Genomic DNA, 22,653 nt, shown 5'->3' with positions numbered 1-22,653 from the left:
TTGTTTGATGCTGAGAGTGAAACATGCCATGAGTTCAGTCATGTTTTGAGCAGCCATATAGTATTCTATAAGATTCATCATAACTGTGCAAGGTTACATTACTGCCAAGGATTATGTGACCATTCTAGCTGGTTACATTCAACCCATGGTACAAATTGTGTTCCCCAATGGTGATGCCATGTTCCAAGATGACAGACCTCCTGTTAATCCAGAATTGTTTTTCTCATCATGAAGGTGATCTTTCACATCTACCATGGCCACCACAGTCACCCCATAACAATATTATAGAGCTTTTGTGGGCTATTTTGGGAATAAATCTGCATGAACTTTATCCACTGCCTGACTGAACTTGACTGACTTGTTAACTGAACTTGCCAATGTTATACAGAAAGAACAGTACAAGATTCCATGACAAACCATAAAGGACCTTTATTTATCCATTCTGAGAAGACTGCATGCTGTTTTGAATCCCAACAGTTTTCCTGCACTGTTTTAGTCATGGCAATATGTTTTTTATTTTAGTGTTTTCATATTTTTGTGTAACCCCTGTATTTTATTAAATACATTCACAAATAAAAATTTATATCTTTATACTGTTACATTATTTTCTTATTTATTATTCCATTCGTATGGGATTCGTGGATTTGGAGTGAATTACGATGACATTTTATGAAGTATCGAAACACATTTTATTTAGCCAACATTTAATCGCGACAGCTCCAAAGTCATTTTTTACAGTCATCGAAGATCTACTATAAACACACTGGAACAATCAGCAACACAGCCTTCAGGCTATCAGGGTGAAGACAGCTTCACAGCAAAGCACAGCTTCCCACTCTCCTTGGTCATTCTCGGAACTCTACGTACTCTCGAGACTCTCCACGCTACAACTTGTGGTGCACTCGACGATACACAAGAGTACAGCTGTCAACTCGGTTCAGTCAATCCCGGAGCTCAGCACACTCTAAAATAAAACTCGACAATGCACTAACTCGCGATATACTAAAGACTCTCTCGATGCCCTCGAAGACCAACTTGGCGTTAGACTTCGAGACGCTCAATGATTGACTATCGGCTCGATAGACGAGGCACTCTAACTGACTGGGTTTATATAGCTTTTGGCTTGTGTTCGAGAACATTCTGGGCTAAGCCGGTAAGAATTCGTTCCAGAAAGTTCTCCATCCATCCATGGCATAGCGCCAATTCTGTTGCCAAATGGGCGATTTTTCAACAAATGTGGCAACTTTGCCTTCCCTTGCCATTTTATGGCAACCCTAAACCTGCTTTGTGTGGAAGCCATCTCACTGTGCCTGTACATTTCGTAACAATATAATGCTAAAAGTATTTCAAATGTTTTTACCAAATTTTCTAAAATCATTTTTAAATTCAGAAATTTCACAGAAATAAATTAACAATAAAAAGAGAGAATTTTTTACCACATTGATATTTTAAGGAACTTTCAGAAAATCATTAAAATAAGATCTACTCATTATTTCTTTTATGCCTTTAAAAAGGAGGGGGGGGGGCAAAAGTAGATATATTCTTATTAAAATTTATTAAACTGAGACTAGCAAATAACACATTGATTATCTGCACTCCCATCCAAAGTTGTGAAATTAAGAGATTATTTGTGAACTTGCTGGTAAATCTGGAGAGAAAAGTTTGTTTGGGTATCTTTACATCTATTCCAGTGCCACCTATTCTTTTATATTTTTCTTTTTCAATGTGAGACATGCACATTTCCTGATTTTTTGCACTGTTGTTCTCTTTATATACACTGCAATCTGTTTTTGCTAAAAAATAACATCAGAGAATTGCACAAGCTCAGCATGGTGCACAACCTTGACACCAAAATCATACAATGAGAAGAGGGAAAAAGAGGCAAGGAATGCCACCAAAGTAATATGCAGTAGAGCACTATTGTAAAATGTTGAAATTTAAATAATAGGGAATATAATCAGCAAACACAGAAGTCAAAACGCTCAAGAAAAGGTTCTCAAGTTCTCTGAGAGATATTATGTGCATACCTGGGTGCACAAATAAATACATTTTGGTAACATCATGGATTACCATATGGATCATGGATCACCATCATGGATTTGGTAACATCATGGATTAGTTTTTGGCAACATTGCATGCTACCTTATCAATACATTTCTGCAGTTTTCCGAAGGATATAGATAATCAGAAAGTATCAAAACATTTACTGAATTTGCAAATGACAAAAAGACACAGAATTTCTCAGCGAACATTCAATTTACAATTACAGGTATCCCTTGCTTTATAAACATTCACTTTATAAAAACTAGTTTACATGAAAGAGCTGAATATTTTTTGACTAATGAAAAAAGAAGAGGTTTTTAGCTTTTAGAAAGAAGGGTGAAAAGCAATAGCATGGTTCAAAGTTTGTTTCTTTATAATAACTATAGGAAAAATATGATTACATTTGACACAGTATACTAATTTCATACAATTTTCATGAGATGTTTTCATAGCCTGCAAAGAACTGTAAAGTAGAAGAAAAAATAAATCAGTCTTAGCAGGAAGGTTTTGTAGCTAGCTTCATGATTTTTATAGCAGCCAAATTAAAAATAAATAAAATAAATAATTTTGACTTTTGACACTGGTCTAGGCAAGCATAAAAATTATAGATACAATAATGTAAAGACAATCTCTATTCTCTCCCTTTTATGCTGTAAGCCCTGCATTTCCACTATTGAATCTCTAATAGATCAACATACAGTTATGACTGTCCTTCCAGTGTGCTCTCTTTCTTTTCAATTTTGGGAGTTGAAACAACATCCAAAACAGTTTGTGCCATTGGAGTGAAAAGTTAAATTCAAATGGAAGCTGTCAGACTCCCTGGTGTAACTTCAGATGTTGACATTCCCATTAACCTTTAGTCAGTGCAGAGTTATAAGGCATGCCGGTCATGTCAAAAGCAATTCTGTAGGAACTAGAATTCTGAAGTGAGCATGTCAGTGTCGAAGGATGATTTATGGCTATGCTAACTTTAGTTCAAACTATGGTACAGAATCTGCTGTAAAATATGGTAAGTATCTGCTGTAAAACATGTAGCAATGGGAATCTGCTGTAAAACATGTAAGCAATGGTACAGAATCTGCTGTAAAATATGCTCTGTCTTTTGGAAAGTCATTAGCAAATGAACAGATGGCAGGGAAGTGATTCAGAGGAATTGCATTGGGAGATGAGAGCCTCCAGGACAAGCCTCATATTGAGCATCCATTGACTATCAAACAAGCCCTGCTGAAGGAGGATATTGAGTGCAAGGATCTTCCATGAGAATTTAGAGTGTCACAGGAAACCATTCGACTGCATCTACCCAAATTTAGGAAGACATGGAAGCTCAGTATGTGGGTTCTTCATGTTTCAACTGAAACAATCAAACTCAAATGGCTTACCACTTCCTCTTCATTGCTGTCATCCCATAAGAAAGCCCCATTCTTGGACCAAATATTGGCATGTGACACGAAATGTAACAGTAACTACAAAAGAAAACATTATTGGTTGTCTCTTGGTTCTGTCGCATTTACCCCCAAAAGAAAACATTCATTAACAGAAGGTATTGCTCTGTGTTTGGTGGACCATTGCTCTTTGCTAGAGAGTGGCAAAACCATCACAGCCTAGATGTACTCCTCGTAGTTGCAAAGAACTGCAGCTGCACTGCATTAAGAAGCAGCCAGCACTAATCAATAGAAAAGAAGGAATCATTCTTCAAGAGAACCCCAGACCTCACACAATGAGAGCAACCAAGGAGGTGATCAACGCACTTGGCTGGGAAGTTTTACCTTACCCTTCTTAATACTCGAACAATGTTTCATCATGATATCATGCAGCTCCAAGACAACTTTTTAGCTAAACAAGAACTTTTATAAATTTGGGATTACTACACCTGTAACTCATAAGGAACATGTAATTGAAGCTGAAGGATATTAATTTGCTGAATAAAAGACATTTGCATGAAATTACTAGGTCTTAAACTATGGCATGAACTTTTTTTGGATACCTGGTATTTCTATTTATGTATTTATCACACATTTATTTTTTAATTATTTAGGTTATAAGATACACTTGCTAGGAGTTAATTGGATTTATTTCTTGAAGGCTGGGGAACATTCAAAATCTTTTTCTGCATAAATTTAAAACAATTGCTCTTTACTTTATGCCATTTCAGCTTCAGAATAGCAAAGGAATCTGTATAAGTTTTATTAAAAATAGAACATTTATGAGCTTGATGCATAAAAACAACAGGTAACAAAACATAGTATCGCTTCCATTCAAACGATATGTTTATTCACTCAAAAATATTTATAGAAAACAAAACTGAAAAAGCTTAACAAAGATGGTGTTAGTGTTTACCTTGAACTGCAGTAATTTCACTTGGATTTAAATTAAACTTCTCAGATGCTTTCTGAACGGCTTCTTCATGAGATCTAGCAGCTATCCAACGGAAATTAACCTATTAAAAGAAAATTTCTTTAATTCATGCAATCCCAAATTAAAAAAAATGTATCAGAATTATATAAAATTTGCATATTATTAAATATGAGAATAAAATATTTCACCAGAATAGCAAATTAACAAAAAATGTCATTTAAGAATTCAGTTCAGTGCAAAACATTATATAAAAACTACTAATCTTCTCACAGAATTTATGTTACATTGTACCTACATTGTACCACTCAAATTTTTGTTCCGCTACATAATAATCTAACTTATAGCACTTACAATAAAATCATTGCAATAAAAATTTTTAGGTATAGGTATAACAGAACACATAATTTATTTCCATAATGAACTGGAATCTGACTATATGTAGTTAGATTTAAAAAGAAGTTCATATTACATAAAAAAGGAACAAACTGAAAAAAAAAATTATATGTTTAATTAAAACTTAAGTACCTTTAACTACATCACTGAAAAATAGTTTTCCTTGTTAAAACCCATAATTTTTAAAAAATATCTCTTAAAATCTTATACTAACGCAGCTGTTATTCATGCATTACATACTCATTATAAATTCATCAATTGTCATTTTAAAGCATTAAAAAATGCATTAAAATATTTAATTTTTTTCCTGTATTTTGATAAGATAGAATTTAATATTTAATAAAAATTTCTAAAATAAAATTATCATTCTTATTAAAATAAACAATTTTTATGAAAAAGTGACTCATCAATATCTTATTCAAAAATAATATAACAATCATATATTTTTAAAATATATGACACACTTTTTAATATTATTAATAAAATTATATATAAAAATAAAAATATATTTTTAAAATATATGATATAATAATAAATTCTACTTATGATATATTACACAACACACCTTTCCATTATTATTTATATTGTACAGTTGTAAACGTTTTTTACCCCTCTTTAATACCCAAGTATAAACATTTTTAGAAATTACTCATATTTCTTAATATCTACAGTTAATAAAAATTTCAAAATTTAATTTTAATATTACATTGAGAAAACGATTACTGAACTTAAAAATCCATATTTTACATTATGCAGAGAAAATAATCTTAAAATTTTCTCTTTTATGTGAGGATGAATAAAAAAAAAAGGTTATAAGAAGCATTATTTTAATGCACGAATTAATATAAAAGTAAATGTTCCTCCAAACTACAACATATGATGCTAGATGGTTTAGTAAATTTTCAACAAAAGTTTAGTGAACAAGCAAATTAGTTTTAGCCACCGCAATGGTTAGACACTTCAAAAATTTAGTGTACTGTTGAAAAACCTAATATGTTTCTTACTGGGAATGAATTTGTCTTTAAAAAAAACCTATTGTCAAATCATTGAAGTTTACCGCAAAAGCAATGAACAGACAATATACTATAAAGTGGGGTTACTCATTTAAGTTACGCAGAAAGGATGTGGAAAGGTGCCACAAAGAATACATCATATGTTCAAGCCCATGGCAAGAGTCAAAGAAATTATTCCTTATGATCAATGAATATTACGGCATGTGTGTATAGATGCTTTGCAATATTCAAAGGTTTATGCATAATGGGTTTTGTGCCTTATCTGATTAACAAAAGGCCACATGAATGATGTCTCATTTCTTCAATGTTATGCTATGGATAATTAAAACTTTCATACACAATGATATCAGAGATGAAGCTTGGTTGCACCATCTCATCCCCATAAGCAAAAGAGTCACTATGAAACAAAAACATATTGAGTCACAAACCATAACGAAACTCTTGCCTGCCGAAGTTATGGTCACAACCTTTCAGGATTCTTTCCAATGTTACTCTATTTGATTTTCTAAAACATGGCCAGATCATTAATGCTTATCATTATTATGCTATTTCAAACAGCATTAAGAGAAGCTATGCAAACGGCCATTAATGTTGAATGAAAGCTTGTCAAGACTCTATACTGCCAGCAGCTGCTACAACACTTCAAATGGAAAGTGTAGGCTCTTCATGACTTTTTTGAGTTACTACAAATGAAAAAGCACTTACTAGGAATAAAGTTTTTCTCCTGACAATGAAGTTAAAACATCTGCAAATGACTGGATATATGACCAAGGACATGATTTCTACCAATATAAAATTTCTACCAATATAAATTTAATATTTAATAAAAATTTCTAAAATAAAATTATCATTCTTATTAAAATAAACAATTTTTATGAAAAAAGTGACTCATCAATATCTTATTCAAAAATAATATAACAATCATATATTTTTAAAATATATGACACACTTTTTAATATTATTAATAAAATTATATATAAAAATAAAAATATATTTTTAAAATATATGATATAATAATAAATTCTACTTATGATATATTACACAACACACCTTTCCATTATTATTTCTATTGTACAGTTGTAAATGTATTCCATTATTATTTATATTGTACAGTTGTCAATATAAAATTGACAAGTTGGTCCTGCAGAGTCTGATAAATATCTCAATCAGTTTGGAGATTACGAAAAAAAATGAAGTGTAACTTCTTCTTACATACCATTTGCATTTCATATCAGTTATTACTTTGTATTTCTTACTTGGTGACATAATCTTTTTTTCCTCTTATCCTATTCTTCTTACCCTATAGTCCTTATGCTTAAATTATTTAATCTTAGTATTCAAGTGAAATCGATTTATGATATTACAGCACTTGACAAAAACTGCCCTCTAAAGCAACAAGTCTTAGCAAATTTCTTGACAATCCATAGCTTCCCCCCCCTTTACCAATACCCATTTGTTTAAACAGCATAAATTATTATGTAACTTAAACTGACTGCTGTGAGAAACTGAGAAATTCCCATAACTATAAATAAAGATTTAACTTCAAGCTGAAATAATAGAATATAATTGTTTCGTTATTATTGACACTGTTTACATACAATAGTTTTAATATTTTTTGTATGTTTTCTTGTGGTGCATCTTGGGAATCATGACCAACAACTCTTCTTAATACTTATACTTCGCTTGTTTGGTCCATTCTAGAATATGCTTCCCTCATTTGGGCACCAGCCTCATCTTCTTCAAACGGTAAGATCAACACTGTCCAGTACAGAGCATTTAAGATCATTATTGGTGCAGTCTCATCTACAAATAACAACAAAGCAGAAACTGAATACAGTCTATATTCCCTTTATTTGAAAAGATTCCATGTTCAAGATAAGGATTTATGTAAAATATGTACAAAAGTAGGAGACAATGTCCACTTTATTACAGAATGTAAGTTAACCAGATGCATTGATGGAGCGAACATAGATTTCATGAAAAATGGTTTACTTAAGGCAAGAGGAATAACACATAAGATTATGAAGATTATTAATAACAATAAAGAAGCCATTGTCATTGTGTGATTGTGTGTTTGTATGGTTGTGTGGATGTTTGTGTGATGTGTAAATACTAATTTCTCTTTATTTTTTATTTAATTATTAACACACCATTTTGATTAGTTGCGATTATTTTATGTTTCTCTTTTTTCCTAAGCTCACAGTCTAACCTCCTTAGAAAACAGAAGAAAATTGGCCATCATCAAGTTCACAAGCAAAACTAAAAGCCTTACATATCTTCATATCTTCAGAAAAACTTTCAAGGCATGGAAGGGTAAAAAATAGATTAAAATGGTCCTTCACCCTACAATTCGACAGTGAAATCAGGAGAGAAATCCACTTACAGCATGAAGATACTGATATTGTTAAAGAATATCTTCTCTCTATCAGTCCTTGCCCACAAACAATTGTAGATTTAAACCTCTTGCAACCTTGTAACAAAAAATAGCCAGCTGCAATAATTAAGGAGAAAGGCATCCATACCATCAATGAACTTTCAGATTCGGCCCAAAATCTAGCTATTGCATATACAGATTGTTCCTCCGACTTATACCTCGACAAGGGTGGTGCTAGCATCTATTTCATTTATGCTAATGGTGAATTTGAATCCCATAAAATTGTCTCAAATGATACCTGCGAGCTCATGGCCATCAAAAAGACTTTAGATATCTACCTTTCCAAGGCAATCCAGAACTCTAGTGGCTTCTTATTATTCTCTCATTCTAAATCTGCACTCCAAGGCATTCTCAAGGGCAACTCTCAACTTACCCAGATCACTATCATGCTCATGAACAAAACTACTGCAGCCCAAAGGACCGGCACACTACAGTGGATATCAGCACATGTTGATATTTACAGAAGTCCTGATGCACTTGCCAAAGACGCCAAAATTAGTCCTCAACTTTCCAACAGCTTGACCCTTACTGATGCTGATGGAATCAGTAAGCCAAAGACTTATCTCCCAGTCAATCAAGAACTCCAATTCCTGCCCTAAATTGTAACCATGACATTTCCACTACCATAGCCAGACTGAGAACAAAACACTTTAAAGGAATGAAGATATTCCCTGATGGTCAGCGACATTATAATAGCTGTCCTCACTGTACTGATATCCAACATCTTCAGACTATCTCTTCGTCTGTCCTGCTTTTTTGGCCAAGCTCATCAGTATAGATTTAGCTTCCTCGCACCAACTCCTCTATTCTTTGAAGATTATTGATGTTGCTGCGGCTGTTCTGGATACTTTTGGTCCTATTTAACTCCTCTGCACTGACTCCTCAGACATATCAACAACAACAAATCTAACATTGCATTTCACGAAAAGTTAATTCTTTAATTCAAAATTTGCAGAGGGTTGTTAGGTAAATGACATATAGCTTGGGCTAATGCAACCCTGTGATATAAGTATAATCTAATTTATTAAGCATTTCTGATCAAAACCTTTTGACTGCAGAGTTTGACATACACAGTTATGTGATAGCAATAAAACCAGTGGTGGTGGCAATACAGAAATTATGGCTAACATTTAGCAAAACAATTAGACTCAAAATTGAAAATTTATAAAAACTTTTTTTCAATCTGTTATAATGACAAGAACAGTTAATTATCACATATTTTAGAAATGTTATAGACATTATTAAGCTTAAAATGTATTAAAAAAGTAGAAATAAAAAATAAGTTTATCTTTTTTGTAAATGAGCAATACATTACTTTTAAATGCTATAATATTTTTAAAGAACTAACAATAACGTATGTTCATTGGATAATATGTCCCAGGTTTAGTGACATACTAATTAAAAAGCATACTCCTTCAAATATGCAAACCATTCACTTTTTTTTAAAATTAAGATTTGTCTCTTCAGATTTATTTCAAATAATGCATTTAAAAATTAAAGTTGAAACAATAAATAAAATTTTATATTATATTACAGAAAACTGTTATTTATTCTGCTTATATTTTCTTAATACATGATCCAAATATTCATGTTTAGGGACTTTAAATAAAAAAAAATTAATTAAAAAAAATAAAATTTAAAAAATCTGCAAAATTATGAAATTTAGCTTTTATATATTCACCCGGTCTTCACATGTTTAGGAAAATTTTATACTCATTATGACAAATGACTAAAAAATGAGACTCTTGTATGACAAAAATTGGCTGAAATACTTCATTTTAAATATGGAGATTATATTTAGGAGCCGTGCATAAACAGTAGTGCGAAATGTTTGAATTTGCATGTAACTAAAAATAAAATAGCAGTTCAGAAAGTTCTGATGCTAATCGTTTTAAATGAAAAGCATTTCAATGCATATTGTCATGAAAAATATAGATCTCCCCTCCCCCCCCAAAAAAAAGGAGATCTTATTCACAGGATCTAATAGAATTTGTCAGACTTCAGTATTTGCGCACAGCCAACTCACTACATTATATGTATAAATTAAAAAAGAAAAATATTTCTAGTTTAATAGATTTTTTTCGTATAATTATCAGATTATGATTCTAAAGTAGAAAACTTCCTGAGCACTGATAATAATGTAATTTTAATGTTTGAGCACTTCGAATTTACTTGTGCGAAAATTCTTTGGCATAACAGATCTAATAAAATTTAAAAATATTACACACTAGTAAATCACAAAAGAATATCAATAATGGCATTTAAGAGAGGAAATAAACCTCAAATGATGTTAATTTCTTTTTATTCTTATATTTATTTATTTTTTTCCTTCGACCTCTCAAGACAAGTTGGAAATGATGTCAAATATCCAATTGGTCAATATTTGTTATATGGGAAGAAACTTTTATTTTTCATAACATTCATACTTTACAACAACTTTTCATAAAAAGCATCAGATTTTTTCTAATTATAAGTATAGGAATTGGGTGATTGCATAAAAAGTTAGATTTACAAATTTTTTTACAAAATTATTATTATTATTATTTTACTTTAGAAATGCCAAAACATGAATATTTGTGTATAAATATATTGTTTTCCAATTGGAAGCCAACACACACAAACGTCTACAGCCAACAGTTGCAAACGGGTAAGGACTTTTATGGACATAGTGTAAAATATCAGTAAAAAGATAATTAAAACAACATCAAAGTGTTCTTTTAAAGAATTTTAATTTTAATTATAGTTATGAAATATTTCTCGTGTTTTTATTACATTGAAACTTTTTATCTTAATATACGTATAAAATCAAAAATTTCAACATCAAAATTAAAAAATAATGCAGTCTATCCTGCAACATAATGCACAAATTAAAAATCATGGGCGGAAATTTAATGATTATTTTCTATTATAGTCTTATCTATTGTTTAAATAAAATAACACATTATCAATTAATGCTGATTTTAAAAAGATTTAAATTAAAGATTAATCTTTATTAATTAAGAAAGATTTTTAAAAAAATTAAATTTCAATATCACAATGAAAAATAGAGCAATGCAATGCACAAATTAAAAATTAGGAGCAAATATTAAAAGATTATCCGCTACTTAATATTATCCGATTTTAAAAAAAGAACCATAATCAATATTTAGAAACGTTAAAAAAAACTTTCCTAATATTTATAATTGATAATTGATATTAAATCTAAAAATCAGCTCAATAAAAGGATTAAGTCTGGTTATACAGAACAAACAGAGGCTAACAAAACTTTATGGACAAATTATTTAAAAAATTAGAACAATTATCACCCAGACTTTACCATAATAGCCAAAATATTAAAGAATATTTACCCTTAAATCTATATATTTCAGAAAACTATACCTGTATTAAACTTGCAGGTTAATATTAAAAAAATAACATTAAAAATATAAATATAATTTTTTACTCTTATTCATTAAATATATATAAGCATTTTATTATTAATATAAAATGTACGAGTATATACAGATGAGTCTCCAATAACAGTCACTTCCTATTAACAGACTTTTCTTACATCTCTAGACTTTCAAAGTAAAAGACCAAAACAATCTACTTTATTGGCTACTTCTTATTAACAAGCAATTAGCTGGAGTCTCATGAACGTCTGTTAACAGAAGATTCACCTGTATTTAGTTTCATTTCAAAGTATATTATTTGGACTATTTTTAATTTTCATTCTAACAAAAAAAACTTCAACATACCAAGCTTATATATGTATATATAATAAGTTTGATATGTTGAAATATATATATGTAACATATGCAAGAGTTTTTTCCCTTTTCTCATCAAACACCTTCTAAAAATCAAAATTTTCTGATATCAAAATTTTTATAGTAATTTCGGTACAGTATTAAAAATGCCAACAATTAACTCTATATTTAAAAAGGATACATGATTAATGCTAGGATTTTAAAATATAACAACATTAAGAATTCCAAATATTGAAAATTAACTAAAATAATTTTTATATTTTATATATGGTGCAATAAAGATGAATAAAATAAATCAATTTCAAATATCAAAATGAACACTGAGTTACTTACGAAAAAGATGAAACATTAGAAATATTTTGAACAGTGCATAAAACTAATTTTTCATACTCTATTAAAACACATTATTATAGTGATTTCAAAATTCAAAACTTCCATTTACACTGTTTGACTTCTAAATTTTAGAGAGATTCCAGTTCAGTACATGTTTTGGGGGATATTTTATTGCAAGTAGAAACCAAAACAAATCACATTTAGATCCTCTAGTCTCAATAAATGTGACTAAACATTTACTTATTAAATGCAACTAAGGCATTTTTACTAAAAGGTTTACCAAAGGGTAATGCCCATTATGCATTAATTACTGGTCATTCAACACTAATGCATATATAAATGCAAAATTTATTTAAGCGACAGTTATTAAATTAAACATAATAAATAAAATATAAAGTTACTGGAATCAGTTCTATCAGTTTTGCTGTTCTCTTATTTAGATGCACACTAGTGAACAGAAAAAAATATATATAATTCTCTGAAGAAATGCTTGAAAATACAAGAAATCTATCAAAAAAGAGCCAAGTAAGCTCTAAATAAATAATCTTAATTCTGAAGTTTTAACAACGAAATATTCTCATTTTTTTTTACAACTCTTTACATTATATTATATTAGGCAACCATAGCATTAATCATCTAGGACCTGGCAAACTGTAAATTTTATCAATCTTGTAGCACATATTTATTTTTGCCTTCATAATAAACTCTGCAATTTACGAGTAAAAACAATATACATGCTTTCAAAATTTTTTATTTTTAATAACAAATCTTATTGATAACTCCAATAAACACTTAAACCATTACAATTAATAGAAAATATTCCAATAACATATATTATGTACTTCATTGCAGAACAATCATTTATGCACTATCTAGCAACATGTTTGCTACACTAGCTTTGGAACATAGTCTACAAAAGACATCAGTTTACAGAGCTGTGTATCATACCAATCTCTGTATTAAGTAGAAGAAATTTAATTGAGTTCAATTCAGTAGGATGTCTGGACATTAATTTCATATTTATTCCACTACATGCTGATGTCTTAAAAAAATGGAAAGACATAACACACACTTTGTATGTTCTCAATATTTGTCCTTAGGCATTGCCAAGTGTGTGATAGTCACTAATGTCAAAAATATATCTTCATTTTGAAGATTTCCAACATTCATTAAGATTCAATTAATACATTCGTTAACTGGACAATAATGATCCACAGTACATGACAGATCTAAATATTGAGCTGGCCAAGAAAACACCTCAACCCTTTGCAGATATTCTCTGCTAATGTTAGCTGTGTATCATCTCTCAGTATCATATCAGAAAAATGCTATTTAGTATACATCGAAAGCATAGTAACAAAACAGGAAAACAGGAAATAACATCTTAAAAAAAATCTGAAAGCTTTCAGATTTTATATTATGCACAAAGGGGCATTTTATTGAACATTTTAAGTGTTGTCATTGCTTGCTTTTAAATCGTTGAGTTTTTTAATCAAAAACTCATAAATTCTTTACAAAATATGAACTAGATTATGCTCATATTCAAGTAGAGACATACATTATTTAAAAGTTGATGGCTCTAGGTACTGTTGTTTTATCACAATGCGAGAAACATACGTATATTTATGCAGATTCTTCATTATTTAATTTCTTTAAATATAATATAGGGGGATAATATTTGGTGGGAACAATTTGAAAAGTGATTCAGACTTTTAAAGTTTTTGACGCGAAATGCCAAACGAAATTAATAGCCCATCTGGGCTAACAATATATAACAATACTAGTGCATCATCATTATGCTTGTTACAAATACCACAACTTAACTTTTCTTCTGATAGAGAGATGCTTAATCTGATGCAATCAACTGTGTATATTAAGGGGAGTCGAACCAAGATTCTAAGCTGTATGATGCTATCAAATAGCAGCAATATCATCCAAAAGTCTGTGTTGTCTCCCACAATCTTCCAAACTGACATAAAACAAAAATCATCACTGAACATCCATAATAATCAGAATTATCTGTTGCCGCAGTGTTCCATTCCTTCAACTCAACAATTCTAAAAAGACATCACAATAACCTTTCATAATAAAAGAGCAAAGTGAGAGTTTTCTTTGCAGGACTGTAGGACTAAAATGAGAAGCAGACTTTTTAAAGGACTGCAAACTTACTGATGTAGATAATTTACTAATCTATAGCCAATCTACAAATCACAGTCTATGGCAATATTGGCACACCCATATGTCTTTGTAGACACTGTTACATACTGGTAGCTAAAGTTATTACTACGTAGCGTATTCGGAAACTAAGTACCGTTTCATTCTAGTGCCGTCGCAGCGCTGTGGTAGGCGTCCCACGCATGCGCACTAGTCTTTCTTGTTCACTGAATTTCAATTGTCGCCATTTTGGTTGCTCTATGTTGTGTTTTCAGTTTGCTGTGCACATTCAAAATGTTTAAGACAATTAGTTCTCCCACTGACTGTGAGATTCGTACCGTGATTAAATTTTTGAACGTAAGGAATGTTACACTGGCCGAAATTTATTGTCAAGTGACAGAAGTTTACGGTGAATACGCGATAAGTGATGGAATGGTGAGAAAGTGGGTAAGAATGTTTAATGCAGGTCGAACAAATGTCCACGCCGAGGCTCGGAGTGGTCGGCCTTCTGTTGTCACTGATGATTTGGTAAGGAAAGTTGATGAAGCAATTCATGAGAACAGACGCTTCACAATGACAATTCTTTCAGAGGCATTTCCACAAATTTCACGTACTGTTTTGTTCGAAATTGTGTCTGACCGCTTGAATTATCGCAAACTGCGTTCCCGATGGGTTCCAAAAATACTCACTGATGTTCACAAAACAAAGCGATTTGGTAGTGCCCTGACATTTCTCACGCGGTACAGTGATGAGGGAGAAAACTTTTTAAACCGAATTGTGACAGGTGATGAAACTTGGATGTGTCATTTCACACCAGAATCGAAACAACAATCGATGGAGTGGAGACACACTCATTCTCCGAAAAAACAAAAGTTCAAAGTGACAATGTCATCACAAAAAATCATGTGCACTGTCTTCTGGAATAGGAAAGGTGTTTTGCTTACTGAATTTCTTCCCAGAGGTGAAACCATTAATGCGGCACAATATTGTGAGACTTTAACAAAACTAAGGTGTGCCATTCAAAACAAACGAAGAGGAATGCTCAGTAAAGGAATTGTGTTGCTCCACGACAATGCTCAGCCCCATACTGCTGGTGTCACTCAATCCTTAATTCGACAGTTTCATTGGGAGCAGTTCGATCACCCGCCGTACAGCCCGGACTTGGCGCCTTCCAACTATCACTTGTTCCTGCACATGAAGCGCGAGTTTGGTGGCAAGCGCTTTGGATCTGACGATGACACGAAAAATGCTGTGGAGTCATGGTTACAAAACTGGCGGGAAGTTTCTTTGACGATGGTATACAAAAACTGGTCACCCGCTATGACAAGTGTTTGATCATTAGCGGAAAGTATGTTAAAAAAAAGTTTAAAACATGTATTTTCATGTAAAAATAAAATTGGATTCGAAAAAATTGTTTTACTATTCTTTTTTTCAAAACGGTACTTAGTTTCTGAATACGCCTCGTATATAATATAGGATGCAGTGAGGAATGCAGTCTAACATTTTTTTTTAATACCTAAGTTTTCTCTCACAATTTTCCTTTCAATCCTATATCTACTATCTCTAAGCTTGACAAAAGTTTGTTGCATTGCATTACATTTCAGTAATAATACAACTTAGAGACCAATTAGCAGTATTCAGATTTTCTTGAAAAATGTCTGTTTGATAAAAGACTTTCCTCGTACTTCACACATACTTCTAGACCTTTATTAATTTTTATTATATTTATACATCAAAAAGAAATGTTTATGATCAAGGAAAGTCACAAAATATAACAGACAGACTTGTTTTCTTTTTTCATCCTGAACCCCAATTATGAATTGATTTCAAACTGTAAAAATTAGCATATGTTATTACTGTATAATATTAGCATATTAAATTAGCATTCTGCAATTTGATTAATTCTAAGATAAAATTTCTATAACATGGCATTTTCTCCATCAAGCAGTGCATCAAAAAAGAGTAAAATAACAATAATATTCTGAAAGTTTAGCAGCATTTTTTCAGAGAAAATATCGCCAGAACTGTTAATTTTATCATAATGCTATTTTGAAAAATCTGAAGAACAAGGGTCAGTTCAAAACAAATTTTTTTTTAATTAAAAGCCATGGTGAAAACAATAATTCCTTAAATTTTAATTTTCGAATATCCTTTCAATAAATTTCCAAAATTAACAAAAATACTGATTTTATTTTAGTTTGGTGTTAAATATAATGTAATCTAAGATTGTTTGCAAAACTGATAGAATGTTCGCCTTTGCTGGAATTTAGTATATTATATGTGTAGTTTGAAATATACATATTTACAGAATTTACTTAAAAAAACCTTTAAAACTTCTGTACAACAAGTTTATAACATTTATAATAATTAAAATTAAATATCAGCATCAACAGCATTCAAAAAAATTTCAAATTAATTACAACTAATTTTCTTTGCATATTAATATTTCTTTGCATATAAATCTTATAATTATATTTGTGCCATTAAAAATTACACCATTACAAGTATAGTCAAAGAGACATTAAACAAAATACCGAAGCACATTACAAAATATATGAATGCCTTTTACAAAAACATGCCTGAGAATTTGGTGAGAAGATTTTATATGCTGGTATACGATGCCCCCACCATAGCTGCCTTGAAATACACCAGTCTCTGAAACATGAATATTATAAAAGATAGCATAGAGAAAATATACTCACTTGTTTCTTTACATATCCTTTTAAAAAATGTATATTCTTCAAATGACAGATATAGTGAAAATTAATATAGATATTTTATCAGAAACATAAGAATCACATATAACAAGTGCTAGATGATTATCCAGGAATAAGAAACAGTTTTGTATTAGCAAAAATACTATCCAAAACATAAACTCCCTTAAATAATTATACTAAATTAAATGAAAAAATTAGCAAAGTTACTTAGATGAAGAGATTAGCAAAAATGATCGCACTCGCATTTAATAATGATGCAATGACATTCTTTGCTGGGAAAAAACAAAACCAACTCTTGAATAGATACTGATTTCCTTCTTTTTCAGTTCATTGCATTTTACCGAAACCTTAAAGCTATTGATAACATTTTAATAATTATAATAAATTAATAAGAATTGCCTGACTCAAAGTATAAAAATATCCAACTTCATTCATTATCATTTAATGAAAAACAGTTATATCTTGTATTGCATTCTATCACATCAGTTCTTAACAGTTTAAAATATGAGGGATGCCCATAAAATGAGTTCTAGTTCTAAATATTATTGCTGCAGCACTGTCAAATGTGCATATGCATGCTAAGTTTGCTGATACATTGGCAAAGCACCAGTGCCATTTTCAGACTGTTATGCTTTGTGATGTGAGTTTATAATGTGTATGAAAATTAAATTGCTCTGTGAATGAATGTGAAATTCAGTCTGTTACCCATTTCATGAATGTAAGAAACATTAAAAAAGCTGAAACTCATTAGCAAATTATTGTCATTTATGAAGAACAGGCAATGAATGATTTAAATTGTATGATAATAGGTAAAACTTTTTTAATGACCAAAGTAAAGCTATGATGATGAAATGGATTGTTAGTGACGAAACAATTTGGTCACTAACAATCCATTGAATACTTCAAGTATCCATTCAATACTTGAAGAGAATATTTGAAAGAAGAAATGATAATTTAGCAAAATATCGCTCTTTCTCTCTCTGTATTTTCTGTACTCTGCATTTTCTGTAAATTTCAAGCTTATTCTCTTGTATTTGTACTATAAGTACTAGAAACTGTGTACACATTGTGCCTTACAGTTGCTTACAGAAACTGAAATGGATGGGCAGGTGTACTAGAATTTTTGAAGCATGTGCTAAACATCTGACACAGTGCTGTGAAGGCAGTACTGCTATCTGGCATACTGATGGGCCCAGATTCAAATCCCAGAGAAGGCCCTGATGTTTGTACGTATATAAAGCTCATGCAGCATGACAGCACTACAGTATATGGTGAGCCAAAAGTCCTCTTGAGAGTTTGGTTATAGGGGAAGAGGACTGCGAGATCCTCTGACCATTCCCTGATATGTTGTTCCTCAAAACTGGGATGGAAGCTTAACAGTTAGCTAGGTTCAGCAATACCTCAATTATCTATGGTACTGTAGCAGTGCTGACCTAGCTTCTTCCTAAAAAATTTTGCATTTTATTTATTTAATTATTGCATCTATAATTTGAAAAAAAAATAATTCATTTCAATATGCAAAGTGCCTTATTTAGGTTCTTGTGTGCCAAACACCTAAAAATTCCATACATTTTTGCATGTTATTTAGGCAACATTTATATTCGGTGATTTAAAAACAGTGATCAATAATGAGCTACACCTAAAAACTGCAAACATTTGCTATCGCAATACTCATACTCAGTGCTTTGGTAAAGTGATCAATAATGAGTTATCTTTTAGCTGGCAAATAAATGGAAGTTGCCAACTATGAGTATTCTCATATATGGCAGCAAATGTGTCAAATAACGTTCAATGGAGTGGAGGCATCTTCATCACCAGAAAATATGAAAATGAAGCACACATTTTCCACTCAAAAAATATCATTCACTACGTCTGGAAGCACAGAAGCAATTTTGCTGGCATACTTCTTCTATCAAGACTCCAAATGTAGCAGCTGTGAGCTGCCTAACCTATTTAATAAATTGCAACATGGGATTCAGATCAAACTGCAAGCTAACAATGAAAATGGTTTGACTCATGAGAATGTTTTCCCAGACATCAATACTGAAATACAGCAATTTTTCACTACTTATTGCTCTCAATCTTTCCCATGGGCCTTGCATCACTGACTTTCACCTATTCAAATATCTGAAATCTTTTCTTGGTAACTGGTGGTTTTAAGATGCGATCCTAGTAGTTAGTGTAATTGCATCACAGAAATTATGTAGAAACATAGTGCCTACCCTAAAGCAATAGTTTTGTGTATGTGTGTGTGTGTGTGTGTGTGAAAATGTAAATTTTTATTTTTCTGACTACAATCAAACTCATTTTCTGGCTATCTTACATATACTTTGCATGTTTTATACAAGTGGTCATTTTATTTGTATTGATCCAAGTTATGTGCTAAGATTTTAAATGCACTGTTAACAGTGCAAATGTATTCTTATATTTCCTAACCAAAAAAATCAAAATAAAGACTGACAATGAACATTTACACAATTATTTATCATATTTAACTATGGACTTTTAAGCAAAAATACACAGTCTCATACAGAAGGAAAAAAGTGGAAATGAAAAATTTTGAAACTGAATTTCTAGCAATAAAACATATCTAACAGAATTAGAGAATGGTCATAAAAATCGTTGTAAAAGGCATAAATTTACAACTGTCATATAAATGTATTCTATGTACAGATCCCAGAGATAGCCCTGATACTTAAAGCAGATAGCAAACTTTATCACTAAAAGATAACAGTTATATAATATGCAATATATGCATATGATGTTTAATGCATCTATATAAACATCACCAAGTAACACATTATCATATGGATTTCATAAAGCTTTTGTACTGTTTTCCAGTAAAATATAATAAACAGAAAAGAGAAATACTCATGGAGAAGGCAAAATCTCCATTTTCCCTGGCAATGGAAAATGTTTTATTGTGTCTTCATAAATTATATTTCCAGAATAAAACAAGCACCTTTTCCCACTTAATCATAAATATTTAGAAAACAAAATACAATCCAATTAATCATACAAAAATTTTGTCAAGCATAATAATACTTCTACTCTGAAAGCCCTCTGAAACCCATTTTTATAATATTAACATTCTGTTACTTGCAACTTCAGGTGAAAAATATCATATTCATTCTTTACTCTTTTTTTGTTTTTGCAATTTTTTGTCTTTCCTAACATAATTAATAATTTCTGGTATTATCTAAAAGAAATGACAATGTTTATAGATTATCACTTCATCTGGATGGAGAGCTAAGCAACCATAGGGTTAACTTATAGACACAATTATAGACATACTTAACTTATAGACTTATCATTTTTTAGAAAACTCAAATATAAAACTGTCAGATCAATAGTGAGAAAAAAATTAAAAAATATTAAAGCAAAGTTTATCAGCAAGCTTCCTCTAATAGAATCTAATGATTTTTCATAACTTCGAGTACATTCATCATACTAATTAAATTATAAATAAATAAGGTTATCATAAACTCATCAATCATTTAAAAATTTCTTTTCAAATAATACGATGATAACCATTGTGATGAAAAAAACAATATTTTTATCATAACCATCAAGTAAAATATTCTTCTTAAAGTAAATTCTACTGTGTAATACGGGATCTTTTCTATTAAACAAATTTATTACATAAGTAATCAATGAACACAGCACAACATTTCAGACATATAAAAAGAAAGTATAAAGTTGTATTTCCAGGTGTGTTACTCTTAGAAGAAGAAAAATAAGATTTTATAAAAAGATAAATTTTTGAAAGCAATTTATCAAGTGATGTTTGTCTGCCTTCATTCATGATTTCTAATGCTCTTACAGTTTGTCCAGGACTGTTAAGGGAAAAGTTTGGCCATATTTTGCACCAACAGCAAAGATAAGAGACAACACCCCTCCCTCCCCCCCAAAAAAAATCACGATAGCAAAATTCTTGGCTGATAAAGATATTGAAGTGAGCACATAAATGCCTTGAGCATAATAAATAGTTTATTCCTTTGAAATTGACACATGTAAAACCTATGAAACCTATGACAAAAGATTTGAAAAAAGGTAGAAGACAGGAAAACTGATATACATCAGAAGCAAATATTTAACTTATAGACATAGGGGGTGTCATCTTTTGTATTTTCTGCCATTTTTCCATCTTAAAATACTACTCTTGAAACACTTGAAAAATACTAGTTCTTGAAACAACCCCATTTTTACTATTCCTATAAATTCTTCGATTCATTTTCTTGGAAAGTATATTAAGTGTTTTATGTGACAATTCAAACTCTTCTTTTTAGAGATCACGAGGAAAGACATGAGTTTCATCATAAAACACAAATGAGTTCATGAAGGTCTAATACTTCCTTTCAAAATAATTCATTACCTTTTGTTCATCCTTGTTCATTTTGCTCTGAAGTGAAGCTGTTTAATATTCACTGAGTACAGATTCAGGGCATTTTCCCCCTGCCTTTCACAATCACATGAGTATTGTGATGAAAAACAAACATTTTCACAGACAGTTCATCAAATCTTGTCTATGTGATTTCAATCACGATTTTAAAGCTATTGCAATAAACCAAAGATTGTTATGGAAGAAGGCTGTCCATGTTTTGGGCCACTGAGAATAGACATGTTATTCTTCAATCACTTAAAACTGGCAAAACTTACTATGATAATCTCTATAATATGCCTCATTCATCTCATTAACAATTAAATTAGCTCTTAGGGTTTAGCTAACTCAATAATGAATCACAAACTGCCATCCCTACTGACATTCAATTGGAAAAATGCCTACAACACATCGCTTAAAACATTCCCTCAAAATTAAATTACCTTAACTTGCATAGCACCATGTATAGTTATTTTCAGAAAAGCAAAGGATATTTAATAACACAAGTCCTAAGTCTACAATTAAATTATCACCCTGTGTGTATGATTAGCAAATACTTAGTGCACTGCCAATATCTGAAGAAGAGAAAACCTTGAAATAATTACAAGGTATTTTAACTATATAGCACCCTCTACTACCTTTATTATTTTTTAATGATCCATTACAATTACAATAAAAATATTATAGAATAAACAGCCAAGGAAATATACTGCAGTGAAATGTAACATAAAAAAAGGAAAATGAGTCTATTAATAAATGATCTCTTAGCATAACTCTTTCTTTGAATCCATTGCCTTTGACAGTGTCATAGCTTAACCATTGTTTAAGCTAGCCACTATCGCTCTTGCTAGTTTATAAATTGTTTAATATATAAAAGGTACACTACTATTTATATAAAAAAAATTATTCGGACTGAAAAAAAAGCCAGACAGACTTTACAGATGAATTATTACACAACTAAAGTTTTCATTTCAAACCTTAAGTCAAAGATTGGTGCTGCAGACTTAGCTACTGGGAAACAAGCATTATGATCCTTCATTATTAAAGTTTACCAATAATTTTAACTTTTATTCTCCTGACCAAA

At 30.8% G+C, this 22,653-nt stretch overlaps 1 protein-coding gene across 1 annotated transcript in view; it reads right to left on the bottom strand.

Moving 5' to 3' along the window:
• Positions 1-22,653, bottom strand: part of LOC118190118 (valine--tRNA ligase-like) — a 118,431-nt gene that overhangs the window by 47,807 nt on the left and 47,971 nt on the right. Inside the window, exons 13-14 of the mRNA XM_085822020.1 lie at positions 17,051-17,126; positions 4,381-4,480 (exon numbers count right to left, since the gene is read on the bottom strand). Of these exons, the coding sequence (XP_085678146.1) occupies positions 4,381-4,480; positions 17,051-17,126 (176 nt within the window). The remainder of the gene's footprint in view (positions 1-4,380; positions 4,481-17,050; positions 17,127-22,653) is intronic.

Source organism: Stegodyphus dumicola, chromosome 8 (assembly GCF_044657685.1).
Source record: "Stegodyphus dumicola isolate Sdum_Otavi_A_Nest chromosome 8, ASM4465768v1".
Lineage (NCBI taxonomy): Eukaryota > Metazoa > Arthropoda > Arachnida > Araneae > Eresidae > Stegodyphus > Stegodyphus dumicola.
Note: the sequence above shows the minus strand (reverse complement) of the source record. Positions and strands in the feature narration are given on the sequence as shown.